The sequence below is a fragment of the Antechinus flavipes genome, chromosome 2 (genome assembly GCF_016432865.1).
Source record: "Antechinus flavipes isolate AdamAnt ecotype Samford, QLD, Australia chromosome 2, AdamAnt_v2, whole genome shotgun sequence".
In the NCBI taxonomy this organism is placed as follows: domain Eukaryota; kingdom Metazoa; phylum Chordata; class Mammalia; order Dasyuromorphia; family Dasyuridae; genus Antechinus; species Antechinus flavipes.
Window position 1 is genome coordinate 10518720 of NC_067399.1, and position 23394 is coordinate 10542113.

The 23394-nt window shown below is 51.5% G+C and overlaps 1 protein-coding gene across 2 annotated transcripts in view; it reads left to right on the plus strand.

Annotated features, from left to right (window-relative positions):
• The window catches only part of SLC4A5 (solute carrier family 4 member 5), a 102478-nt gene extending 81400 nt beyond the window's left edge, over positions 1–21078 (plus strand). Inside the window, exons 14-27 of one of the 2 annotated variants that reach the window (XM_051974136.1) lie at positions 1307–1440; positions 2761–3032; positions 7577–7638; positions 8794–8994; positions 10069–10182; positions 10286–10447; positions 10960–11138; positions 13452–13524; positions 13957–14025; positions 14535–14708; positions 15998–16162; positions 16980–17124; positions 18873–18940; positions 20808–21078. In XM_051974136.1, the coding sequence (XP_051830096.1) occupies positions 1307–1440; positions 2761–3032; positions 7577–7638; positions 8794–8994; positions 10069–10182; positions 10286–10447; positions 10960–11138; positions 13452–13524; positions 13957–14025; positions 14535–14708; positions 15998–16162; positions 16980–17124; positions 18873–18907 (1785 nt within the window). In that variant the 3' untranslated portion in view covers positions 18908–18940; positions 20808–21078. The remainder of the gene's footprint in view (positions 1–1306; positions 1441–2760; positions 3033–7576; positions 7639–8793; positions 8995–10068; positions 10183–10285; positions 10448–10959; positions 11139–13451; positions 13525–13956; positions 14026–14534; positions 14709–15997; positions 16163–16979; positions 17125–18872; positions 18941–20807) is intronic. The other variant, XM_051974137.1, reaches the window with a different exon arrangement.
• Positions 21079–23394: the final 2316 nt, after the last annotated feature.

Sequence of the window (23394 nt, forward strand, 5' to 3'; positions counted from 1 at the left end):
TGGCAGGAGCAGCTGTGATGCTGTATCTGCAGGTGTGTCCTCCACAGAGCTGAGGAATACCAGGAGAGAGCGCGGGATTCTCGGCCACGTGCTCCAAACCATCCGGTCGATATTTTAGCAGAGAGACAGAGCACAGCTGTGAAGCTGCCCTTTTTAATCACAATTAGAAGACTTTGTCCAAATGACCGAACCTAAATCGCATTAGTTACAGAGATGTTACCTGCCCATAGAACGGCTTTGAAAGAAAACTATGGAGGTTCGATGTGGTCGCTTTTCTCAGGGAATGTTCAAATGTGACAGATCGCGCTTAATCTCAGCCCGGATCTCCATTAGAATTCTGTGTTCTAAGATAATCTAGAATTGGTGAGTTAGGATTTTGAACCACAAATAAGTAAAGTCCTAGAGAAAAGCTTGACTCACTTACAGACACCTTAAGGAGTGAAAACGGCAAAGCCTTTGTTCCCAAAACAGTGCTGCCATCTCTCTCTCCCTCTCTGGCTGGCAATCAGGCTAGGTGGTATTTTGGCAAAAAGTCCAGAGACGGGGTGGGGTTTTCTGGCCAGGATTGGGGCTGGGGGGGGATGGGGGTGGGGAGAGGGGGGAGGTGAGGCGAGGTGAGTATGTAAGTTAAGTAAGAGAAAAGTAGGGAAGGAAGGAAATAAGCATTTGTTGCTTACTATGTCCAGACACAGATAGGAAAACACTCTTTAGGAGCTTATATTTTCACTGGGGAAAACAATACCAAAGGAATTGGGGCAAGGGAGCGACCCAGGATGGGAAGGGAATGAAAATCATCCAGGGTCTTTCCAAAAAAAGGGAAAAACATGAAAAACACAAAATTGTAAAAAATTTAACATTGAGATACTAATGGAAGAAGGGCTGGGCCCTCCTTAGGGAAGTTCCAGATTTAGAAGACCTTAGTTGGGGAGGATTGTGGGAAAAAGAATAATGAAATTTCCCTCCCCACAAAAAAATTGCAAGCAAGATGCTCCACATTGAAGTTTAATTTGCATAGTTAACATTTCTTCCCTCTCTTGAGTCCAGACAATGACCCAAATGATAAATCAAGCTTTGGTTTGTAACTTTGCCAGCGGCTTTAGGGAGGGTTGGATGTTCCAGAACCAGGAGGCCCCGGGGAATGAGGTTGGAGGGACAGGAAGAAACATGGCTAGGAGAAGAATGAATGTTGGGGATTAAGAGGGAACTAGGACTTGGGACACTGCAAGAAGAGGGGAAAAGCAAAGAGAAATTGTAATAGACACCATGGGCTGGGCTCACTGACCTCCCCCTTGTCTACCCTCCCCAGGGAGTGATAGAGAGCTTCCTGGGCACCGCGATGACCGGCTGCTTCTTTTGTTGCTTCGCTGGACAACCCCTCATCATTCTCAGCAGCACCGGGCCCATTCTGGTCTTTGAAAAACTCCTGTTCGACTTCAGCAAGTAGGTACCAGTCGTGGCAGCCTCAGAGTCTGCCAAGGCGTCTGAGGGCGGGAAGGGGCCGAGGACCGAGGGCCCGGGCCGGTCCCCAGCGAAAGCTCGGGGCGCGAGCGGAGGTCGATGCTAGGGACGCCCTATAAGAGGCAAAGAGTCTAGCTAGATGGCCACTGCATTTCCTTCCAACAATAATCTGATTGCACTATATTGTAAAAATGTGGAGAAGGCAGAGAAGAGGTCCAAAAGGCCTGGGTAAAGGTTCTGCCTTTGACATGCGTGAGCTGGACGACTCTGTGACAGTCACGTGACCTCTCCATCCTCGAGACAGCTCTGTTAGGCTGCACTTGCTGAGCAGGTGCCACCCTGTACCGCTGGAGAGAGTTTCCTCTTCCACAGTGAAATCCTGGACTCAGTTTCTGTCCTTGTGAAAACAGCAAAATTATATCAGATTCCAAGTTAACAACCCGGATAATCCCTTGTCCCTGGGCTCCCTTAACAGCAAACACTTAGTAGCCTCCCAATGCTAAAATGCTAGGACTCAAAAAAAAATTAAAATTAAAAATGCTATGGTTCTGCAGCCTTTTCCTCTCTACTTGTTTATAGTCATTGTAATAACTAACATTAAAAAAAAAAAAGACAAAAAAGGGGCAGCTAGGTGGTGCAGCAGATAGAGAACCAGCCTGTAAGTCAGGAGGACCTGAGTTCAAATCTGGCCTCGGACACTTTAACACTTCCTAGCCTTGTGACTCCGGGTAAGTCACTTAACCCCAATTGCCTCAGCAAAAAAAAAATAAATAATAATGATAATGATAACTAAGATTTATATTGCACTAGGTCCCAGGCACCACACTAAGTATTTTACTATAATGATCACATTTGATCCTGACAATAACTTTGAGGAAAAGGGACCGTTTTTATCGCTAAGGAGACTGAGGAGACAGGGGTTAAGTGAATTGCTAGGAAGTGGCTGAGGCTGGATTTGAATTCAGGTCTTGCTGACTTTGGGTCTAGTGTTCTATCTGCGGCACCACCCTAAGTGCCCTTACAAAGAATGGATGAAGGGTGGTTATCTTTCAGGACACCTCACATAGTCTTCCCTTCTCTCCCCTACTCTTCCTGCCCCAAACGCTCCAGGTCTCAGCAAGCCTTAGGTCCCTTTCCCCACTATCCACCGCCATTCTACCGCCCCCTCCCAGTGCAGTTGCTGCCGTGGCGAGGCAAGCACTGATCATTCCACAGGGACCGGGACGGTGCTTTTAATATTCAGGCCCTCGGCCCCCCGCGCCGCCCCCGGCTCCAAGGCCTCTTCTCCTTGCCCCTTCCCAGGAATAACGGCCTCGACTACATGGAGTTCCGCCTCTGGATCGGTCTGCACGCGGCCCTGCAGTGCATCATCCTGGTGGCCACGGACGCCAGCTTCATCATCAAGTACATCACCCGCTTCACCGAGGAAGGCTTCTCCACCCTCATCAGCTTCATCTTCATCTACGACGCCATCAAGAAGATGATCAGTGCCTTCAGTTACTACCCCATCAACATGGACTTCCAGCCCGACCTCATCACCACGTACAAGTGCGAGTGCGTGGCTCCGGACCCAGGTGACCCATGAGGCGGTTCGGCCGAGCCGCCAAGCTCCCCTCACTCGCCCGTCCGCCCCCCGGCTGGCAGCTGCCCGAGCGGGGCTGCTCTGAGCCTCCCGGACAGGTCAGAGGGCACAGTAGAACTGAATCAGAAAGGGCAGATTTCAGATGAAGGAGAACTCTAGGCTTTTCCTGAGGCCCAGGGCAAAAAAAGCTAAGCCCCAGAGCAAAATGGGGACGTGTGTGTGTGTGACCAGAAGTTCAGCTTCACTACCCAAGAACCTGACTATTATCTTAATGAAGGCCTTTCTTCCCGATGACCCTGGGAGCTAGGGCAGTACAGAGCTTGCTAATTCCCATCTTAGAGATGCAGAAACCAAGCCCAGAAGTGTGGGGGGTGGCAAGAAGCCTGATCTGGAAACTAAATGAGCTTGATTCAAATCCTGGCCCTCTGCCTCCTCCCTGTGTGCCTTTTCTGTCCTCCGGGACTCAGTTTCCTCATCTGCAAAAGGAAGAGGTTGAAAGCTTTCCATCCGATTCTGGGACTCTGATGAGTTTAGGGTCACAGAGCCTTCCAGTGGCCTTTAGGGCCCGGCTCAAACCCCATACTTCCCCTCCCAACTCTAGGCTCCCTGCCATCATATAATACCATCTCCCTGCCATTGGGGGGAGGGGATAGAGGATGAAAATTTTGAGGCTGTTTTTTCCCACAAAAACCCGTTCCTGTCTTCGTAGCCCACGTGCCATTTGCCTCCTGATAGTTTCTCTATATTCCAGATCTCCAGTAAAAGTCAGCATCTTGAGGAGCCCGGCTCTTCTCTTTGGGGAACCTTTTTTTCTTTCTGGTTGTGGCTTTTTTATTATTGTAACTGATTTCTCCCCTATTTATCTTTGCTGCACATTTCTGTCTGGCTGCTTTCAAACCCAAGTGAGTATCAAGGCAAACCGGGAACACCTCCATCCATGTTTGTGGCATATTTTCCTCCTCAGCTTGGTATAGGTTTTTTTGGTTGTTTTTTTTTTTTTTGGAAAAGACCTAAGGGCCTTCATCGGCACAGAGGACATTTAGGCTGGACGATCACTGCGCAAAGCAGGACGTGCTCAAAGACTATAGACAATTTTCAGATGATGAAATGAAAGGCTTCTATAATTATATGGAAAACGCCCTAAATCCCTATTGATTAGGAAGCCGAATGTGCCATAGCAAGATCTGGCTCTGGGAATATTGCTTAGGATTCAGAGGAGGCGATAGGACCAATTCCCTAGTCGTTAGAACCCGAGCGTTCCTCTGGAGATCTCTCACACTGAGGGGGTGGTTGGCCTGTTAGCCTGGTATCCACTGGTTCCATAGTTCATCGGGCTACGAGCACTAGTATAGAGCGCAGTAGGGTGATAGTCAGGCTTAATTTTCCCCAAATCCTATTTCCTTAATCGGTCAATCAACTCTTATTAAGTACCTACTATGTGCCAGGCACTCTGGTAAATACAAAATAACAACTGTAGCAATAAACCTCTGGAAAGGAGGCGTAGGCTTGGAGACAGAAGGCCTGAATTCAAATCCTGCCTCATCTGTCTCAGCCTCAGTTTCCTCATCTATTAAGTGGGGTTAAAGGAGACCCTACCTCCAGGAATATTGGGGGGCTCAGAGGAGCTGGTGTAAGGAAAGGGCGTTGTTAGCTTTACTTCCTCATTTGTCAGGGATGTCTGTCATTCTTATACGTCTTAGAAATCTTAGGGGTGCAGAAATCAGCAGCAGCTGGGCCGTTGGGCCCAGACCATGACCAAGGCTCCCCCAGGGCACCCTCCCCTCGGTTCCACCCTTCCCTTTCACTGACGCAAAAGAAAGATAAAAAGGATACGGTCAAACAGCTCCAAAGCTTGGGGAAGGAGGGTGTGTGATCAGAAAGGAGAAGTCAAATCAACAAGCACTTATTAATCACTTACTACATGCCCAGTATCATGTAAATACTGGGGATATGAAGAAAAACCAAGAATAGTCCCTGCCCTGGAACTTACATTCTAATGGGAGACATAGGAGATATACGAGATATGCAGGGTAAAGGGACGACTTGTGACCCCAATTTTTGCTTCAATCCTTGTGAGGGGTTCAGGGGCCATCGTTGGGATTATGCTAAGGAGGGTCCATGGGAGTCATTAGGGAAAATACAGAGACTGAGATGTGGGAAAAGCAGAAAAAGAGAGAAGGAAGAAAAAAGTAAGAAAAAGTATGTGTTCAGGACCCAACCCTGGCACAGGCTGGTTTGAGGGTGACCCTCATCAAGTCCCGTAAAATTTCAGTTCTCCAGGGAACTCTGCAAGAGTAGAAGTTACAAACTGCCAGCCTGCCCTCCCTCACTGGTGACATCACAGTTCCAGAGGAGAGAAAAAGGCAGGGAAGAGACAATGAAATAGGGGGAGAAGGGAGAGATATTCAGGAGAGAGGGATGGGAGGAGGGGAAAGAAAAAAGGAAAAGAGGGGAGAGAAATGGGAAGGAAAGAGGAAGGGAAGAAAGGATATAGAGACAGAGGTGCAGGAGGAGAGAGGGATGGGGGAGAGAGAGAGAGAGACAGAGACACAAAGACAGATACCAGGAGGTTGACTGTGAGAGCTACCTTCAAAATATTCTTTGTCTTGTGAGGGAGTGATAAGCCACAAGGGATAGGATCTGGGATCTAGGATCTCCCTTCCTGACCCTATGCTGAGAAAAAGTGTCAGAGACAGAGCAGGGAAGGAGGAAGACAAAAGGAAGGGAAGCTGATAAGGATGTGATGGAGAGACAGTCGCTATCAGTGGTACCCAGCCACCCTCCTCGCTCTGTCCACAATGTCCCAGAGGGACCCTCAGCCCAGGGCAGGTAGAACAGTGTTTGTTTTTCCAAGCCTCAGTTTCCACATAGAAAATAAACTCCATGTTGGCCTTGAGTTTCTATCAGTGGGAATGGGTAAAATGGAAAGTTTCAGAGAGCTTGTTGCAGCCACGGTCGAATTCTAGGCATCCCAGCCTAGCTCTCCCCAAGAGAAGGCTCCTCTCCAGGAGAGGCTCCCTCAGATTTTTTCCTCAGTTTCCTCTTCTAGAAATGAAATATTTTTCTAAATGATCTCTTAAGTCACTTGTGGCTCGAAACCTTTTGGTCCGATGCTCTTGATAGGAAGGATGGGGAAAATCCTTATGATTATTCTGGCTCCCTTTCAATAAACCCTAGAGGGGTTTCCCAGTTTGCAGATATCTGTAGCATGGGTATCCTCAGGATAGCATCAGGGCTTCAAACCCAGCCTCTAGCACACCCTGGCCATGTGACCCTAAGCCAGTCACCTATCTCCTCATGTTCTGGGCAGCTCTCTAAAGAAGGAGAGAAGTTTCTCCACCCGGGAGCTCCCCTAGATCCATGAAAGCAGAAGTCCCATCATGTCCTTCAACAGTTTTTAGAGAGCCCCTTGCATCCAGCTCTGAAGTAGGAAGAACAAATGTAAAATTACCTTCCATTTTACAGTGAGAAAAACAAGACCAGGAAAGTCTTAAAGACACTTATTTCAGGCTTGCAGGATCTCAGAGATCCAACTCCCTCCTTTTTCAAATGAGGAAATCAGCCCTTTGGGAGGCAGGGTTCACCCCAAGTCTCCAGCAGAGCCAGGCTGCACATCCACATCCTCAGGATTCTTCCATTCCCCCACAACTTCATCCGCAAGGGCAGGTGACTGGTCCAGGGTCATACATTTAACAAGTGAAAGCACCAGGACCCAAGGCTGAGAGCTGAGTCGCCTGCTCCCAAGATAGCTTAAGGGGTTTTGGCTATGCCAAAAGGGACTGCGTCCCCGTCAAAAGTTGGGGCAGCAAACGGACTAATCATTGGCCTTCACAATTTACAGAGACTTTTCCTCCCAACCAGCCCATGGCTACTAATACTAGTCTCAGGCTCACCTGACTTCTCAGGACACCGAGGTATAGACACATACAGGACTTCACCGTACCTGTCTGTCTAAGTAAATAGCAGAGCCAAGGCTTCTCCCCAGCTGAGTTCTCTCTCCGCCATCCAATGCTCTAGTCCCTAATTCTTGCCCTGGGGTACCATGTGCCATGGTCTTCAGGAAGCCATGACCAGCCCCACGGTCCAGAATACTGGGAATCACCCAGTATCCCACTAAGCAGGAGACAGAGCGGCTGCCGACGGACCAGGCTCAGTGTCCGGCAGGAAGTCGCCATAACAGATGAGCCGCGCTCATCAAACTCAGTAAGAAAAGCTGTGACCTCACTCACAATTTTCTGAGCAAGGCAGGGACCCCCCCAAATCTAGCCCCAGAGAGACAAGATCCATGTAAATGATTTCACCAACCTTCAAACAATACAAATGTAAGCTCTTCTAAACAGTATTATCTCGATCAATCGTGTCAGGATCAGAAAGATCTGCAGAGAAAGCCCCCACGTCTGACAGGTGGGGCTCCTTGGAGTCTTGGTCCCAGAGGGCCACAGTACGGGAGGTGGGACTGCTGGGAAGGACGGGGCTGTACATAGAAAAGCTGTTCTCCAGAAATCACTGACTCACTCACAAATTCATTTTCCACAGCAAATACAACACTGTTCAATGCTTCAGTTCTACCAGCTCCAAACAACACTAATATTTCTCTGGTAAGTGATTCGGTTTTTACCTCGTGGTATAGACGGATTTGGTCAAAAAGAGGAGGCAGACAAAGGAGGGAGGAAGAGACAGAGGAGAGAGGAGGTGGGAGACAGAGACATAGAGAAAAGATGGAAGGAGAGACAAAGACAGAGAAAGTCAAATAAGAAATATTAATCCCACTTGAAGAAGCTTGTTTCTTTTAACCTAGCTCAGGATGTGCCTCATACCATAAGGCTGCTTCCTAAAGGCTTGCTCAATTAGTTAACAGTCTGATCATTTAAAAAAACTAATGTGCTTTGAGATCCCCTTGAGAGACAGTATACAGAACACAGAAAGTGCAAGCCCCCACCTTATCTGGTCACATCTGCAGTTTTGTGTCTGATTCTTGGGTTCCCCATTTTGTCAAAAACTGTTAGAAGTTCTAGACCAGATAAGAACCTCTTCTAATAGGGATCTGCAGAAGAAATTGGCCAATCAACAGGCATCTGTTAAAGGCTTTCTGAGAATCCTGGGGATGTTTAGTTGGAAGGAGAAGGCAGGAGAAAAGGCAGACATGAAAGATGTCTTCCCAAGGAAGAGGGATCAAGTCAGTACCGGCACAGAGTAGATGCAGAATAAATGTTTGCGACTGATTAGTTCATGAAGCCCAGAGGGTATAATCTGGGGTAATGGGTAGAAATTTCAGTTTAGAGTAAATTTAGGGTAGGTGGAGCTGTCCAAGAGTGAATGGGCTGGCTACCCTTGAGGCAAGGGAAGGTAGATCTCTGCTTGACTGGCAAGCTTCAATAGAAGCTTAAGGACCTTGGACAGGGAAGCATTAGAGCAGAACCGTGATGTACACGTGCCAGATGGATGGCCCCTGAGTCCCTTCCCTTCCTTCCACCTCAAAGATTTATTGAGTTGGAGTCACTGGAAGATTTGGGGGAAGGTAGTGATGTGGCTAAACTTGAACCTCACAAAACTGGCTTGAGTTACTAAGTGATGCTGGAGGATTGTACAGAAATAGGAATGAACTGGATGCTGTTCATTCAGAACCTGCCAGGAAGGCTCTTGCCCATGGGAAAGAGTTTTTTCTGGGAGTCTGGGTGGGCCACGTGGGCTGGAAGTCAGGGTTTGCAGGAACAGGCTAGGTCTGATTCCCTCTTCTGTGCTTGGACCCCAAGGACAATCCCCTTAACCTGACAGCTCTGGACTGGTCTCAGCTGAGCAAGAAGGAGTGCCTGCGGTACGGAGGGAGCCTGCTGGGAAACTCCTGTCTGTTTGTCCCGGATTTAGCCCTCATGTCCTTCATCCTTTTTTTTGGGACATATTCCATGACCCTGACCCTGAAGAAGTTCAAGTTCAGCCGCTATTTCCCAACCATGGTAAGAAGCTCAGCAGTACCTCCTGGAGTCCTCACCCCTTAGATTCCATCATGGAGACTTAAACTGATAGCCTGTAAGTGAAGCCTGGGTGAAAAGAACTTTATTTAGACATGGGGGAAACCCAGGACAAAAGTACCACTAATCATTATGTCTTTGACCGTGGTGGGCGAGGTGAGCCAAGAAGGCAAAATCCAGGAGAGGTTTTCATAGATCATGAGGCAGGTGATTGAGCATCCCGCTGACCTCTGCCCTGAGAGTCCGCTCCCTTTTGAAGGAGCACATTCAGCTCCAAGAACACCTCCGCAGGTAACAACATAGAGAAAAAGCTAAACAAATTCAATTTAATTCGACAAATGTAAAGCACCCTTGGGCTTCAAAAATCAACAAGATGGGGAAGATAGGCTGGCGTATGAAGGAAAAGCAGACGTGCTCTCAGAACTAGAAGCATGGGGGGGTTTGCAGATTCAGACTGAGGCTCAGGTCCCCAAAGCTTGTTCCCCAAACACCAGTCAGTTACCTCGTGGTGCTCAAAACTGGCTTGGGAGGCTGGAGAAAGGCAATGTGATTGTTCTTGAAAACTGTTCTCTTAGGCTGCTGAAGCATTTTTTCCTACTGTCTTATTTACATTAACTTTCTTAGGAAAACTCGTTCATCCATAATTAAGTGTTGGCCCAACTCACTTACCACAGAGATAATCTTCCAGGCAGAGCAATTTGAGGCACACAGACTTTGTTTTAGATAAAAGATTGCAGATTTAAAGCAGAGAGGCATCTAATCCAACCTTCACTCCACCGGCTCATAGACCTAGACCTCATGCAATTTTACAGATGAGGAAACTGAGGCTAGAGCTGCCCAATGTTGCTCAGGCAACGAATGATGAAGGATTTGCCCAGGCCTTCCCCAGGGCCAGAACTGTTTTCCTCTTGATCTAACACGCTAGGAGAGGACTCAGGGGTGGGAAAGGCTGCTCTGACCAGAAATCCCAGAATCCTTCTGTCCAGGTCCTGACTCTCCACCCTCTCTGTGTCCTCCCCATTCCCCCCCCCCCCCCCTGCCATGCCTTTTCCCCTCAAGCTGCGGAAGCTCATCAGTGACTTCGCCATCTTCATGTCCATTCTGATCTTTGTGGCTCTGGACAGCTTCTTTGGACTAAACACTCCAAAGCTGCAGGTGCCGACTGCTTTTAAGGTAATGCCAGTGCCTCTGAAGGCAAATGGAGGAGGGGGAGGAGAGCTGGGTCTGGGGGCGCTGGCATGGAAACCAGTAACTTTCTGTGTCTCCCCCCCTGCAGCCCACGCGGTTGGATCGAGGCTGGTTCATCTTCCCCTTCGGGAAGAACCCCTGGTGGATTTACCCTGCCAGCGCCCTCCCTGCCCTTCTGGTGACCATCCTGATCTTCATGGACCAGCAGATCACCGCAGTCATCGTGAACCGCAAGGAGAACAAATTGAGGGTAGAGTTGTAGAGGGAGGCCGAGGGTACCGGGGGGGGGGGGGGGGGGGGGACAGAGGCTGGATGGGCCAAGGAAAGCAAAGAAGATCAGGTCTGTCCAAGTTGTCCCTCAGTAAGCGTCATATGTAATGGGGACAAACTGCAACCATTCCCAATAAGATCAGGAGTGAAACAAGGTTGCCCACTATCACCATTACTATTCAATATTGTATTAGAAATGCTAGCTCTGGCAATAAAAGTTGAGAAAGAGATTAAAGGAATTAGAGGAGGTAATGAGGAAACCACAAATTATCACTCTTTGCTGATGATATGATGGTATACTTAGAGAACCCCAGAGATTCTACTAAAAAGTTATTAGAGAACAAATTGAGGGAAGGGTTATAGTGGGAGGCTGGATGGGCCAAGGAAAGCAGAGAAGCTCGGGTCTGTCCGAGCTGTCCCTCCACTCTACTTCTGGGTCGTGGCTCCCAGCCTGGGCAGTCCCTGCTGATGTTATCCCTTCTCCATCTCCAGAAAGGTGCAGGCTACCACCTGGACCTGCTCTGGGTGGGCATCCTCATGGGCGTGTGCTCCTTCATGGGTCTGCCCTGGTACGTGGCCGCCACCGTCATTTCCATAGCCCACATCGACAGCCTCAAGATGGAGACGGAGACCAGTGCCCCAGGGGAGCAGCCGCAGTTCCTGGGGGTGAGGTAGGAGAAGCTTTTTTTTCCCCCTATTTTTTTCATTCCTTTTTTAAATAGCTTTTTTTTTTTTTACAAGACATCATTTTCCCTTGCAAAACCTTCTGTTCCAACTTTTCCCCTCCTTTACTCACCCTCTCCCCCAGATGGCAGGTAATCTAATACATATTAAATATGTTAAAGTATATGTTAAATCCAATATATGTATACATATTTATACTGTTATCTTCCTGCATAAGAAAAATTGAATTTAGAAAGAAGGTAAAAATAATCTGAGAAGGAAAATAAAAATGCAAGCAGACAATAGAAGGAGTGCAAATACTATGTTGTGGTCCACACTCATTTCCCAGAGTTCTTTCCTTGGGTGTAGCTGGTTCAGTTTATTACTGCTCTATTGGAGCTGCTTTAGCTCATCTCATTGTTGGATACGGCCACATCCATCAGAATTGATCATCATATAATATTGTTGTTAAGTAAATAATGATCTTCTGGTCGTGCTCATTTCACTCAGCATCAGTTCATGTAAGAGGAAAAAGTTCTTTCAAATCACCCTCCAGCCAAGCTGATCTCTGACTTTCCAGCCTCCAGCACAGGACCACCTTGTTTCCCTTCTCCTCCCTCTCCCCACACACACCTGAGACCTTCTCCCGCCAGTTCGGATCCCATCATCCCTGGATCCCATCTCCCATCTCTCTGGAGCTTGCTGGGAGTGTTCTTTCCTCTTTAATCACACCAAGATTCTACCTGCCCACATCATAGAGCACCTTCTCCTCAGTTAAGCTACCTGTCTCCCCATCAACCAATAAGCACTTATGAAGCATCTACTATGTGTCTGGTATCATAGCAGGCTCTAGGGGTACAACAGTCCAAATGACAATCCTTTCCCTGGAGGAGTGCAAAATCCATTAACCATTGACCAAAAACACATCTACTGATAAAATATCCAGACATAAGTGATTAACAGGACCGTGAGAGTGTTCCCCAAATGGTCCAGTGAGTGCCCATTTATTTATCTATATGTTTGTTTATTTGTTTTTGCTGGGCCAGTTGGGTTAAGTGACTTGCCCAGAGTTACACAGCTAGGAAATGTTAAGTATCTAAGACCAGATCTGAACTCAAGTCCTCAACTTCAGGGCTGGTGCTCTACCCACTGCGCCACCCAGCTGCCCCAAGTCTTCCCATTTAAACCTTACTCAGGTTAGTCCAATACAATGAATGTTGCCCGAACAGAGCGAGTCTGTCCTCTCCAAGCTGCCACACTGGTAGGGAATGAGACACCCAAGCAGATCACCCTAAAACCTTTGGAGCGCCAAGTGGAGAGTTACCGGCCCAGTCCCGGGAGCTCGGATCTCCCCGAGCTTGTTTCCCTTCGTTCCTACTGTTGGTTAACCACGGCCCACGTGCCAGGCGCTCCACCAAAGGGCTCCTTTTCATTGGGCTCCTTTTCATTGGGCTCCAAGAGGGGCCCCAAGTCTCAAAGGCTGCACTGGCCGAGGGCATTCAGGCAGGACTTAGCCGCTCAGGGATGGGGGACCAAGGACCAGCCTCAGGCGGAACCCTCCCCAGCTGGAGAAGGGCCATTAGCTGTGGACCCCACGGGGTCACAGGCCCTTCCTGTCCTGAAATGCCCCTTCGGGATCTTCCTGCTCCCACAGTCTCCTTCCTGACAAGACCCCGAAGGTTTAGAGTCGGAGGCCTTTAGGGTCAGGGCATTGTCTCCAGGAGGCACCTAAAATGCACGTCTATATCACTGTGACAGAGAGAGGAGCTTGAATCCGTCCACGGCGTAGACGGGCAGATTCTCCCAGGCTGGGAGGGCCGTGTGGCCCCTGCGCAAAATCACCTGCGCTTAGTGTGACCATGGCCTGGCCACATCTGGAGACTCCCCTGCTCCGCCGCAGGATCACGTGTTATTTTGGCTAAAATAGCCTGAATCCCCTTTCGTTCCAGTCTCCACCCTCCAACTCCTAATTCCGGTCTTTGAGCCGTCTCCCGTAGATAATCTGGACAGCTCAGTGGTCAGTGCAGTAGACAATGGCTGCCGGGGCTTTGTCCTCTGCGCTGAGCTCGGTCTGTGCGCCATGAGGCCGCTCCATTGAGAAGAACATGGGGCCCCACAGGGGGAGGCAGCGCCAAGTGGGCGCTGAGGCTGGAGAGGCAGGCCAGTCAATCAATGAGCATTTATTAAGTTCCTACTGTGTGCCAAGTGCCCAGGTTACCAAAAAAAAGCGAAAACAGCTTCTGGCTGCAAGTCTCACATGCTCATGGGGCGGGTGCCCTTGAGCTTCCCCTTGACCTTGCCAATCATGTCTTCCTTGCCAGGGAGCAGAGAGTAACGGGGATCATCGTGTTCATCCTGACGGGGATCTCTGTGTTCCTGGCTCCCATCCTGAAGGTGAGGCTCCCCCACCCCACCAAGGGCCTGGGCGAGCCGGGGAAGGTCTTCCCGGTGGCAGCCTGCAGGGAACCCCAGCAGAGCTTCGGGCACCCTCCCCCACACCCAGCAGCAGCAGGGCTGAGCTGCCCCCCCCCCCCAGCTTTTCCAGGCAGTTTACACTTGGTCCCACTTCTATGGATGTGATGAGAAGGGGGGGGGGGGGGTCTGCTTTTTCAGTCCGATAGACCAGACTCCGCAGGGAGGCAGCTGGGGGCCCGGGCAGTGACATCGATCCCTGGGGAGGGGGCAGTTCCCTGTAAGGTGAGGCAGACAGGATTCCTCTTCAGAGGGGCTCGGAGATTCCATGACTTAGGAGGGGCCGAGCCAGGGAGCATCCCCCACCTCCCCCCGCCCCTCCCCACGAGCTGTCCTTCCCTGCTCTCTTCTCAGTACATCCCCATGCCGGTGCTCTACGGAGTCTTTCTCTACATGGGTGTGGCCTCTCTGAACGGTATCCAGGTAAGGCTCCCTGCCCCCGTACCCTGCCCCGTGGCGGCCTGTCACTGGCCACCAGGCTGCACCCTCAGCTGCCGGGGCTTTCCCTGGAACCATGCACCTGGGCCTAAAGGAACAGTTCCCCCGAGGTCCCGCGTCCACTCGGACATCCTGGGCGGCCGGCCCTCCGGGGGGCTTCACTCGGAGGTCCCGGGCGGCCGGCCCTCCTGGGGGCTTCTGGGAGCGGCTCAGAAAGCTCCCCTAGGCACTGCTGAGCTCCGGGGCTTTTCATCAGACTCCCTTCATCCGCTTGGGCGGGGCGGCCCAGGGGCTAGAGCTGCCTTGGAGCCCGGAAGGATGAAGCCTGGTCAGCGCGGTCCCCGAGGGCTTTCCCAAGGCCCCCTCTCAGCGGGCTGCCCCCCCCCCCCCCCCCCCGCCCTCCGGCACAAGCGCTCACACGGGCGCCCGCCTGGGGTCAGCCCCGGGGGCCGCCGCCGTCCCCAAGCCCGCTGAGCCCTCGCTCTCTCGGCCAGTTCTGGGAGCGCTGCAAGCTCTTCCTGATGCCCGCCAAGCACCAGCCCGACTACGTGTTCCTGCGCCACGTGCCCCTGCGCCGGATCCACCTCTTCACCCTGATGCAGATCCTCTGCCTGGCCATCCTCTGGATCCTCAAGTCCACCGTGGCGGCCATCATCTTCCCCGTGATGGTGAGGGTGCCCCGCCCCCGGCCCCGCCCTCCGGCCCTGCGACTGGGAGAAGGCAGGGAACATCTAGTGGGCGCCTACTGTATGCCGGGGGCCAGGCTAAACACGGGGCGTACAAAGAGGCAAAAACGTCCCCTGCCCCCGGACAGCGCATGTTTTATGGGCGGGGCGGGCGTTGGGCAGAGACACTCTCCCCCTCCCCTCCTCCCCCAAGCGCTCTGGGACAGCTGGGAAGGAAAGCGCGCTTTGGGGGGTGGGGGGGGGGAGAGGGAGAGGAGGAGGGAGGAGGGAGGGATCTAGTAGGGTGAGGGAGGGGATTGAGAGGCGAGAGAGGGTAAGGCTCAAGGGGAGGGGGTGGGAGAGGAGGGAGGGGAGCAGCAGGGGGGAAGAGGGAGGGATAAGGAGCAAAAAGGGGGGGGGGGGCCAAGGCCCGGGGAGAGGGACCCAGACGTGAGAAAGGGAGCTGCCCGGCCGGAGCTCCCAGGTCTGCTCTGCGGGCCTCAGCACGCCTTGGACATTTTACAGTCAAGGAAAACTGAGTCTGAGAAGCCCAAGACAGCACGGATAGGAAGTGACAAAGGGGAGTCTAGAACCAAGATCAGGATTGTAGATCTAGAACCTTGCAAGGCCTCCCTCTGATTCAGACCCTCATTTTGGAGGAGGAGGAACTGAGGCCGGGAGAGGTCGCTGGTGCAGGCTTTGGCTGGGTAGTCCCCCACTGAGACGGAGTCTCTCAAAAGACAAGAAGCACGACCTCAGTGACTCCAGGGGAGAAGCTGGGCCCAGGGGGTTCTCGATGCATCTTATGTGGCTGCCTCCTCCTCCTGTTCTTCCTCTTCTTTCTCCTCTCCCTCCTCTTCCTCCATTTTCTTCCTCCTCCTCTTTCCCTTCCTTGGCTTTCTCTTTTTCTTCCTCCTCTTTTCCTCCTTTTCTTCCATCTTATTTTCTTCCTCCTTCTCTTCCTTTTCCTCCTCTTCTTTGTCTTTTTCCTTTCTTTTCCATCTCTTCCTCTTTCTCTTTTTCTCCTCCTCTTCCTTGTCTTTCTCCTTTCTCTTTCTTTTCCATCTCTTCTTCCTCTTTTCTTCCTTGTTTTTCTCCTCTTCCTCCTCCTCTTCTTCCCCCTCCTTTTCTTTGTCTTTCTCCTCTTCCTCCTCTTTTCCTCCTTATTTTCTTCCTCCTCCTCCTCTTTTCTTCTTCCTCTTCCTTTTTCTCCTCCTTTTCCTACTTTATCTCTCGTCTTCCTCCATCCCCTCCCAGAGCACCAACCGCTCTTCCTGCCATCTCCCCTTCAGATCTTGGGTCTGATCATTGTGCGAAAGCTGCTGGACCTGATCTTCTCCCAGCACGACCTGGCCTGGATCGACAACCTCATCCCCGAGAAGGAGAAGAAGAAGGAGGATGACAAGAAGAAGAAGAAGGGGGCCCTGAATGGCAGCGGTGGCAGCAGCAGTGAGGAGGTGGGTGGGGCAGGCTGAGGAGCCAGGGAGGGAGACCCATCAGCCCCCTGAGTAAGCCTCTGGCCAGGACGTCGCCCAGACATGAATCTCTCCAACCGGCAGGGCTCAAAGGGACCCCCCCCAAGATCCCTGGCCGGGTCATCCCCCTTCTCTCCCCCATCCACCACATAAAGGACCACAGCAGGGCCAGCCTGCTTTGCACCCGGACCCTCGGGCAGCCAGGAGCAAAGCAGAAGAAAGGAGGCTGCTGTGGCAGCGTGTCCCCGGTCAGCCAGTCAATGAACATTTATTAACCTCCTACTATATCCCAGACACTGTGCCGGGGACTCCCTGAACAGACAGGCTCTCGGGGAGCCCAGGGTGGGGGAGGGGGGCACTAAAGCAGTTTACACTATGACTCCAGCCCTTCTGGAAGGTGTGACATGTTCAGTGTGGGGGCTGCCTCTCCCCAGTGCAGATTGCCACCCCTTATCGCCCTAACCCACCATCTTCCCCACCATCTGCGGCTGAAATCGTGGTCCCTTAGGGCCTAGGCCTTCGGCTCTGAGGCTGGCCATCTTCCACGGCCCTCCCCGGGCCAGACTCCCCAGCATGGAGGACCCTGCGGGAACCTCAGCTCCCCCCTCACCTCACCGTGCCATCATGAGGTACCCCAGGAGACTTCCACTGGAAGGACCCCTGAAGCTACTGGGGATGAGGATGAAGGTCACATCACGGGGGGAGGTGTTCCCCCGCCTCCCAGGGGCTTCACGGCCCCACACCCAGTGTTCCCTTGGGTGGGGAAGTTTCTGACGCTCATCTGTGCATTTCCCACCAGTTTTGCCAAGCACGCCCCTGCTCCCATCACTTACCGGCTTTTCCTGATGTTTCTTCCCAGCCCCAGTTCCCTCCTCCCTCCATTATAAAGATCCCCATGGAACCCGTCCAGTCAGATCCCCAAAATGGTGTCCATTGCATTGCCAGTAAGTAAATCACCTTCCTGCTTGCTCTAACCTCCTGCCTTCTCCTCTCTCCAGCCTTGGGGCTCCGCGTTTAGAATCCATGGCAGTCAGAGAAGGTTTGGGGCAACAGAGTCAAGAACATTAGCAGCAACTTAGCTCAGACTCAGGGACCGGACCGGAACTTTGGGCAAAGGCGCCAATGATTCCCACCAAGTCACAGGGTCCTCGGGAACAGTGCTGAGAGGTGGAAGAGCTCATCCCAAAGGCCTCGCCCTGTAGAAATAGTCCGATAAAGGGACTTTGATACGATTGGCTTTCTTAGCTATCCTACGCATTTTATTTTGGCTTTTTTAGTGATCCTACATATTTTATTTGGCTTCTTAGTGATCCTACATAAATGGTTTTCTTAATGATCCTGCATGTTTTGTTTTGGTTTTCTTAGTGATCCAACGTATTTTATTTCGGTTTTCTTAATGATCCTATAGATTTTATTTTGGTTTCTTAGTGATCCTACAGATTTTATTTCGGTTTTCTTAATGATCCTACAGATTTTATTTCGGTTTTTTTATTTTGGTTTTCTTAATGATCCTACAGATTTTATTTTGGTTTTCTTAGCGATTCTACATGTTTTATTTTGGCTTTTTTAGTGATCCTGCATATTTTATTTTTGGCTTTTTAGTGATCCTACGTATTTTATTTCGGTTTTCTTAATGATCCTGCATGTTTGATTTCGGTTTTCTTAGTGATCCTACGTATTTTATTTCAGTTTTCTTAATGATCCTAAGATCTTTTTTTTTGGTTTTCTTAGTGATCCTTCGTATTTTATTTCGGCTTTCTTAGCCATACTATGTATTTTATTTTAGTTTTCTTAGGGAACCCATGCATTTTATGTCTCCCTGAGAAGGGAGAGGTCCCTGGGCTTTTCTAGAAATCCATCAGAAAGGTCTGGGACACAAAAAAAGTGAAGAAGCCTCACTCTAATCAAACCCAATGTCTCAGCAAGGTCCTACAAGTACTAAGAGGCAGAGGCAACTTCCAAACCTGGCGTTTGCCCTTTCTCATTTTCCACTTCCCAGCAGTTTTTCCACTTTTAGTTGCCTATGATGTTGCCTGAGGCAGCATTGCAGCAGGTGAAGAGCTGAGTTCAAGTCTCACCTCTGATACCTCCTGGCTGTGGGACCCTCAGGGCTAAAGACAGATCCCTAAGTTTGGCTTGCAGAGAACATGCTGTCCTGCACTGATGGGGGAGTTACTCATCTGGGAATCTTGGGACCCCAGATCCAGATTCTTAGGATAACCCATGAGAAGTCTGCAAATGGCCAGGTGGACCCTTCCCAACTTCTTAGAGTTTTGTAGAAATGGCTTTGAAAGTTTAAATCAGAAGAAAATCTGGGCTACATTCTGGGCGCTGGGCTACATTCTGAGGATAAAGAAAGGCAAAAGCCAGTCTTGCCCTGGGGAGCCTCCAGTGGAAAAGGCTTAAGGATCCCCAAGGTCCCATGTGGGGACTTTGGACCTATGGACTTATGGACCACCAAAGGTTGCCATGATGGCGGACTTTGGGGAGCTCCTCCCCCCCCCCCCCCATCTCTCTGGCCCTTTCCTGGGTTCCCTTCCTTGGAGCAATTCTTCCCCCAACAGGCTCATCTTTCCCTCTGCCATCTTTCTTTTTCATGAGATTTCCAAGCCTGAAGGCTGGAAAGAAGGGGTTGGGCCCACTGGGAGGGCAGAAGGAACAGTTTGCTCTATTTCTCTTCTTCCCCCATCAGGAAAAAGAGCTTCCAGCTGGAGTTATTCCCTCTGACTCCTTCCTCAGTGATTCTGATGCAGATCGAAGGTAAGCATCTGCCCCTCCAGTGGTCATCACTGGGCCAGGGGATGGACCTCGGGGCAGGCCTTGGAGGCTCCTCCTTCCCAGGATGGGGGCCCCTTAATACAATGAAACTTGGCTCTCTGTGGGACAATGAGGGCCAAAGCAGGGAGCCTGTGAGAAAGGGGAGCCCTCCCCCCTCTGCTTAGGGAGAAAGGGGCAGGGGCACGGCGGACTCCAAGGAGCCTGGTCTTTAAAAAAATACTCTTGGGAGAGGCACATTGCAGGCCTGAAATGGCCAAATCTGCCCCTGGAAGGCCCTGACCCTGGCCCACGAGCCTCCTGGTCCTGCCAGGGAGAAGGGCTGCCCCATAGCTCTGGGGATGAGCAGCCCCAAAGGTAATGAATACCTCTGGGCAGGGAGGCTCTCAGTGTTGGAGGGCTGGCTATCTGCAGGAGGGAAGGGAAGAACTGCCCAAAACCTGGAAGAGAGACCTGAGCCAGGAAGGAGGTGACCTTGGGGACAGGCCTGGCCCCAAGGAGAGCTCAGCAATGAGGAGGTGTATGACTTGGGGCTTCCTGAGCAGAAAGAGGTCCTTTCAAATGGGGAGTATGTGCCCTGTGGGAGTCACTAGGGATACCAAGGCAAAGAACCAGTCCCTGCCCTGGAGCTCCTCATGTGCTCCTCAGGGGGAAACTGGATAAAACAGAGCAAGACCATTAAGGGGCCCTCAGCTGGGACAGCCCCTCAGTGTCCTCCTTCTCTGACCATCCACCGCACAACTGCCCCGGCTGACTCTCCCACTTCCCTCAGTGGCTCGCCCGCCTGCCTTCTGCCTCACCTTCTGCTCCCTCTCCCCGTCCTCTTCTTCAGAAGGGACAAAGTCTCGCCAGGATCAGATCCTCAGAGTCCCGCTCGGGGCTTCCCCCCGTGACTCTGCAGTCCCCTGGAGCCTCCCCCCAGCCAAATCCCTAGAAAAAACCTGAGCCTCCATTATCTCTCTGCCCACCATTTCTCAGACTTGAGACTGAAAACCACCTTTGAAGCTACCAGTTTTCTCCAAAATCGAATATCCTTTCCCTTAGGGCAACTCTGTGCAGTATTATCCCTATTTTACAGATGGGGCCTGAGGCAGACACAGGCCAGGTGCTTCCACGAGGCCCCTGAGCCAGCAGAACTTTAGGGCAGGATCTTAGCGGAGGACCACAAGAAGTCCAGCCCTTAGAATTAGGGAGTAAGCCCCCCTCCCAGCCCCCTTAATGTGTCTAGGGCCAGGGACATATATCTAGGAGGGCCAGATCCGGTCACTATGTCACAGAAGGGATTCTGGAGCTGAGAAATCAGGGAGGCCGCAGACGAGGGAGTGCTGGGGTGAGATTTGTCCTTTTTGACCCCAAAGGGCTGGACAAAGGCACAGGAGTCCCTAATGGAGAGGATGGGGGAGGGCGTGTGAGACAGTCCCAGTCCTAAATGCAGCCGGAGGCTGAATGAATTTAGACAGCATTCATTGGTACGCTGAGTATGGCTGGTACCAAAGTCACTGAATCTCGAGGTGAGAACGGGCCTCGGGGCCTTCGAGCCAACGTCCCCCCGCATTCAGAACCACTCTGGTTCCCCAGCTTTGGAGACGAAGGCAATCTCATGAAACTACCTGACTCACCCTAAGTTAGCCAACGCTCTAAGCTTAGTGACCACCAACCGGCTCCTTCATCGGTCGAGTTCTGGGTAGTGGGGGGAGCAGTGTCTGTAGGACCAGAACTACAGGAGAATTCAGGAGTCAGGCCGTGTTCATGGCTTGGCGAGGCTTCAAGAGGTGAGGGGTCGGGGGCCAGAGGAAGGCGGGGCCCGGAGGGACAGGGCGGCCTTCCTCCCCTGCTCTGCTTTCCCCCGCAGCATCACCTTACACTTGAAGATTTCCTGCCCGCCTTCACCTGCCTTCAACTACTCCCGAAGTCTAGGGTTTCCAATGCCACAAGTGAAGATTGAGATGGAGTCGGACTACGAGCATGAGCACGGAGACAGAGATAAGCGTCCCAGAGACGGCGGCAACGAAACCACCCTGTAGCCTCTGGCCTCCTGTAGCCCCCACCTCCCCCTGGCCAGCGAGGAGCGGGCCGGGGGCTGGCCGTCTCACACACAGACACACAGACACACACACACACACACACACACACACACACACACACAAAACACACTGTGATTCTCCTCTAGAAATAGATTATCCCTCTTTGACTTCCCCCCCCCAGCCCACCGTCACCCAAGCCCCCACTTCTCCATCCCACAGGAAAGACAAGCAACAGTGTAGCTCTTCATAACTTAGAAGGGATAGAACCTAGAACCGCAGACGCAGTAGATCGCCGCGGCCCCGTTGTTGCTGCTCGGCCTTGCTTGCTTGGGATCTCCCTCATTTGGTATTCCCTGCCTCGGTTTCCAAATCCCTGACAGAAATCCAGACCTCCTCATCAGGGGGATGCTAATGTATCTCCTCCTGGGGACCCACTTCTGGATCTGGAGAGGTCGGGGCTGGGACAGAATCTGACAAGGCCATCCGTGAGCTCTCCGGGAAGGGGACAGAAACGTAGCCACAGAATCCCACAAGGGTCCCATCTGCTAATCCTGCAGGTGGCCTTCTCTCCCCTAAGATGGGACACAGTAAATGGCCCATTCCTGTCCTGAACCCCCCCAGTCCCCAAGAATAAAGGCTCACTCCCTAACCTTGCCCCGTCCGTGACTGACGCTCCCCAGGCCCTTCGTGGCCATCCGAGCTTGGCTTCCTGAGCACAATGCTTGCCCTGACTATTCTCCATCCAGACAGAGGAACTGGCGGCTCTGAAGGAAGCCGAAGGCCTTAATGTCTGGGCCAGCTTACACCCACCCAGCCCTGCTTCTCAGTAAAAAGGTCCCAGCCTCGGTGCAGGCTCTGCTCTGGGAAGGACCCCAGCCGGGGGACAGGGAGTGCAAAAACCTCATCTCGGTCCCAAGGTCAGGAAAGGCGGCCCGGGGGGTACCTCAGTTTCCCCATTCACGACACGGACCACCGGTTCCCCGATCGTGTGCCCCGGACCCGTTCCAAGGGCCCGCCGAGCAGCGATTGCACCACGATGCTCGTGGGCCAGCCGGCCGACACTAGAATCATACCTACATCTCATAGGGAACCGTGAAAGCCGACATTCAGGAGCGCTCGCACTCCGCAAGTCGGTCATCCCGCTTGTGGAGCTAAACCCCAAGACCTTTCCTTCCCTAAGCAGAGGACAGAGAACGAGGGGTCCCCTTGGTCTGTAGGCGAACATCAGCTGGCCAAAAACTCAGGTGCACAAGCAAAGGATGGCCGGGAACCCTGGCCAGAAAGCTGCTTCCTGAAATGACAGCTGGAAGGCAATAGAATGAGCTGGGGGGACCCAGTACATGAACCCCTGAAAGTCCAAGCTTGTCTGTCCCTCCCCTACCTAAGAGCCCTGGGCAGGCATTCAGAGCTCCCCGCAATCCAGCCCGGCAGCAATAATCACAGATGGCCCCGATGTAGCAACCGAAAGGCTTTCCTGCGCTTCCCACCTGTCACCTCCCCCAATCCTAGCAGCTTTGGGAGGCAGGTTCTGTCTGCACGCCCATTACCCAGATGGAAAAGCAGCTTCTGCTACGGTCAGAAGCCGCATTCGAAGCCATTTTCCTGTCTCCTAGTCCAACGCTGTTGACACCTTAATTCCGCCTCTCCTCTCACTTTTGGAGCTCCATGTGTCGTTGGTAAAACAGATACTTTGGAACTGACTGTTAATAGTGTTTTGTTTTGTTTTTTTTAATTTCTGAGTTAATAAAAACTGGCATTTATTAACTTGTAGCTTTAGAACTCACTATTTCAAATAAAAAAGACATCTTTTACATGAACACTCAGTCCTGCATGATTTAATTCCGGAACCGCGTCTGCGCTTGGGCACGTCCCCATTGGTCAGTTAACTGGCAAGCAGTGCGCAAGGGTTTTAGCTCCAGTCTAGTGTGTTGCCGCGGAAGAAGCTTTTCCGCAGGGTTTATTGCTGAACTTGCAATATTAAACGCCAGCAATTAGAACTTTAGGAGCTACCCCACGTCTACTCGGCAGATGGGCCGGAACTTATGTCATCACACATATACATTACAAGCCTTGCCTCCCCCCACAAAAAGAGGGCATTAGTCTATCCCATATATACTAATTATATATACTATACATACTAATTACATATACAATATATATATATATTATATATATGGGCTTCTTACCCATTGAAAGTTTGAGAGTAGGTTGAGATCGTTTCGGCCCCAAGACCTCTAATCATTCGCTTGACCGGATAAAACTGCGTGCCGGCGGGTGCCAGGGGCGCCCCGCCACCCTCCCCGGGGGAAGGGCAACGAGCGCGAGAGGGGGGAAACAGCATACAATATATGCTAATTATGTTAGTATATATTATATACATATTACATATATTAGTATATATATCTACTATTCTAT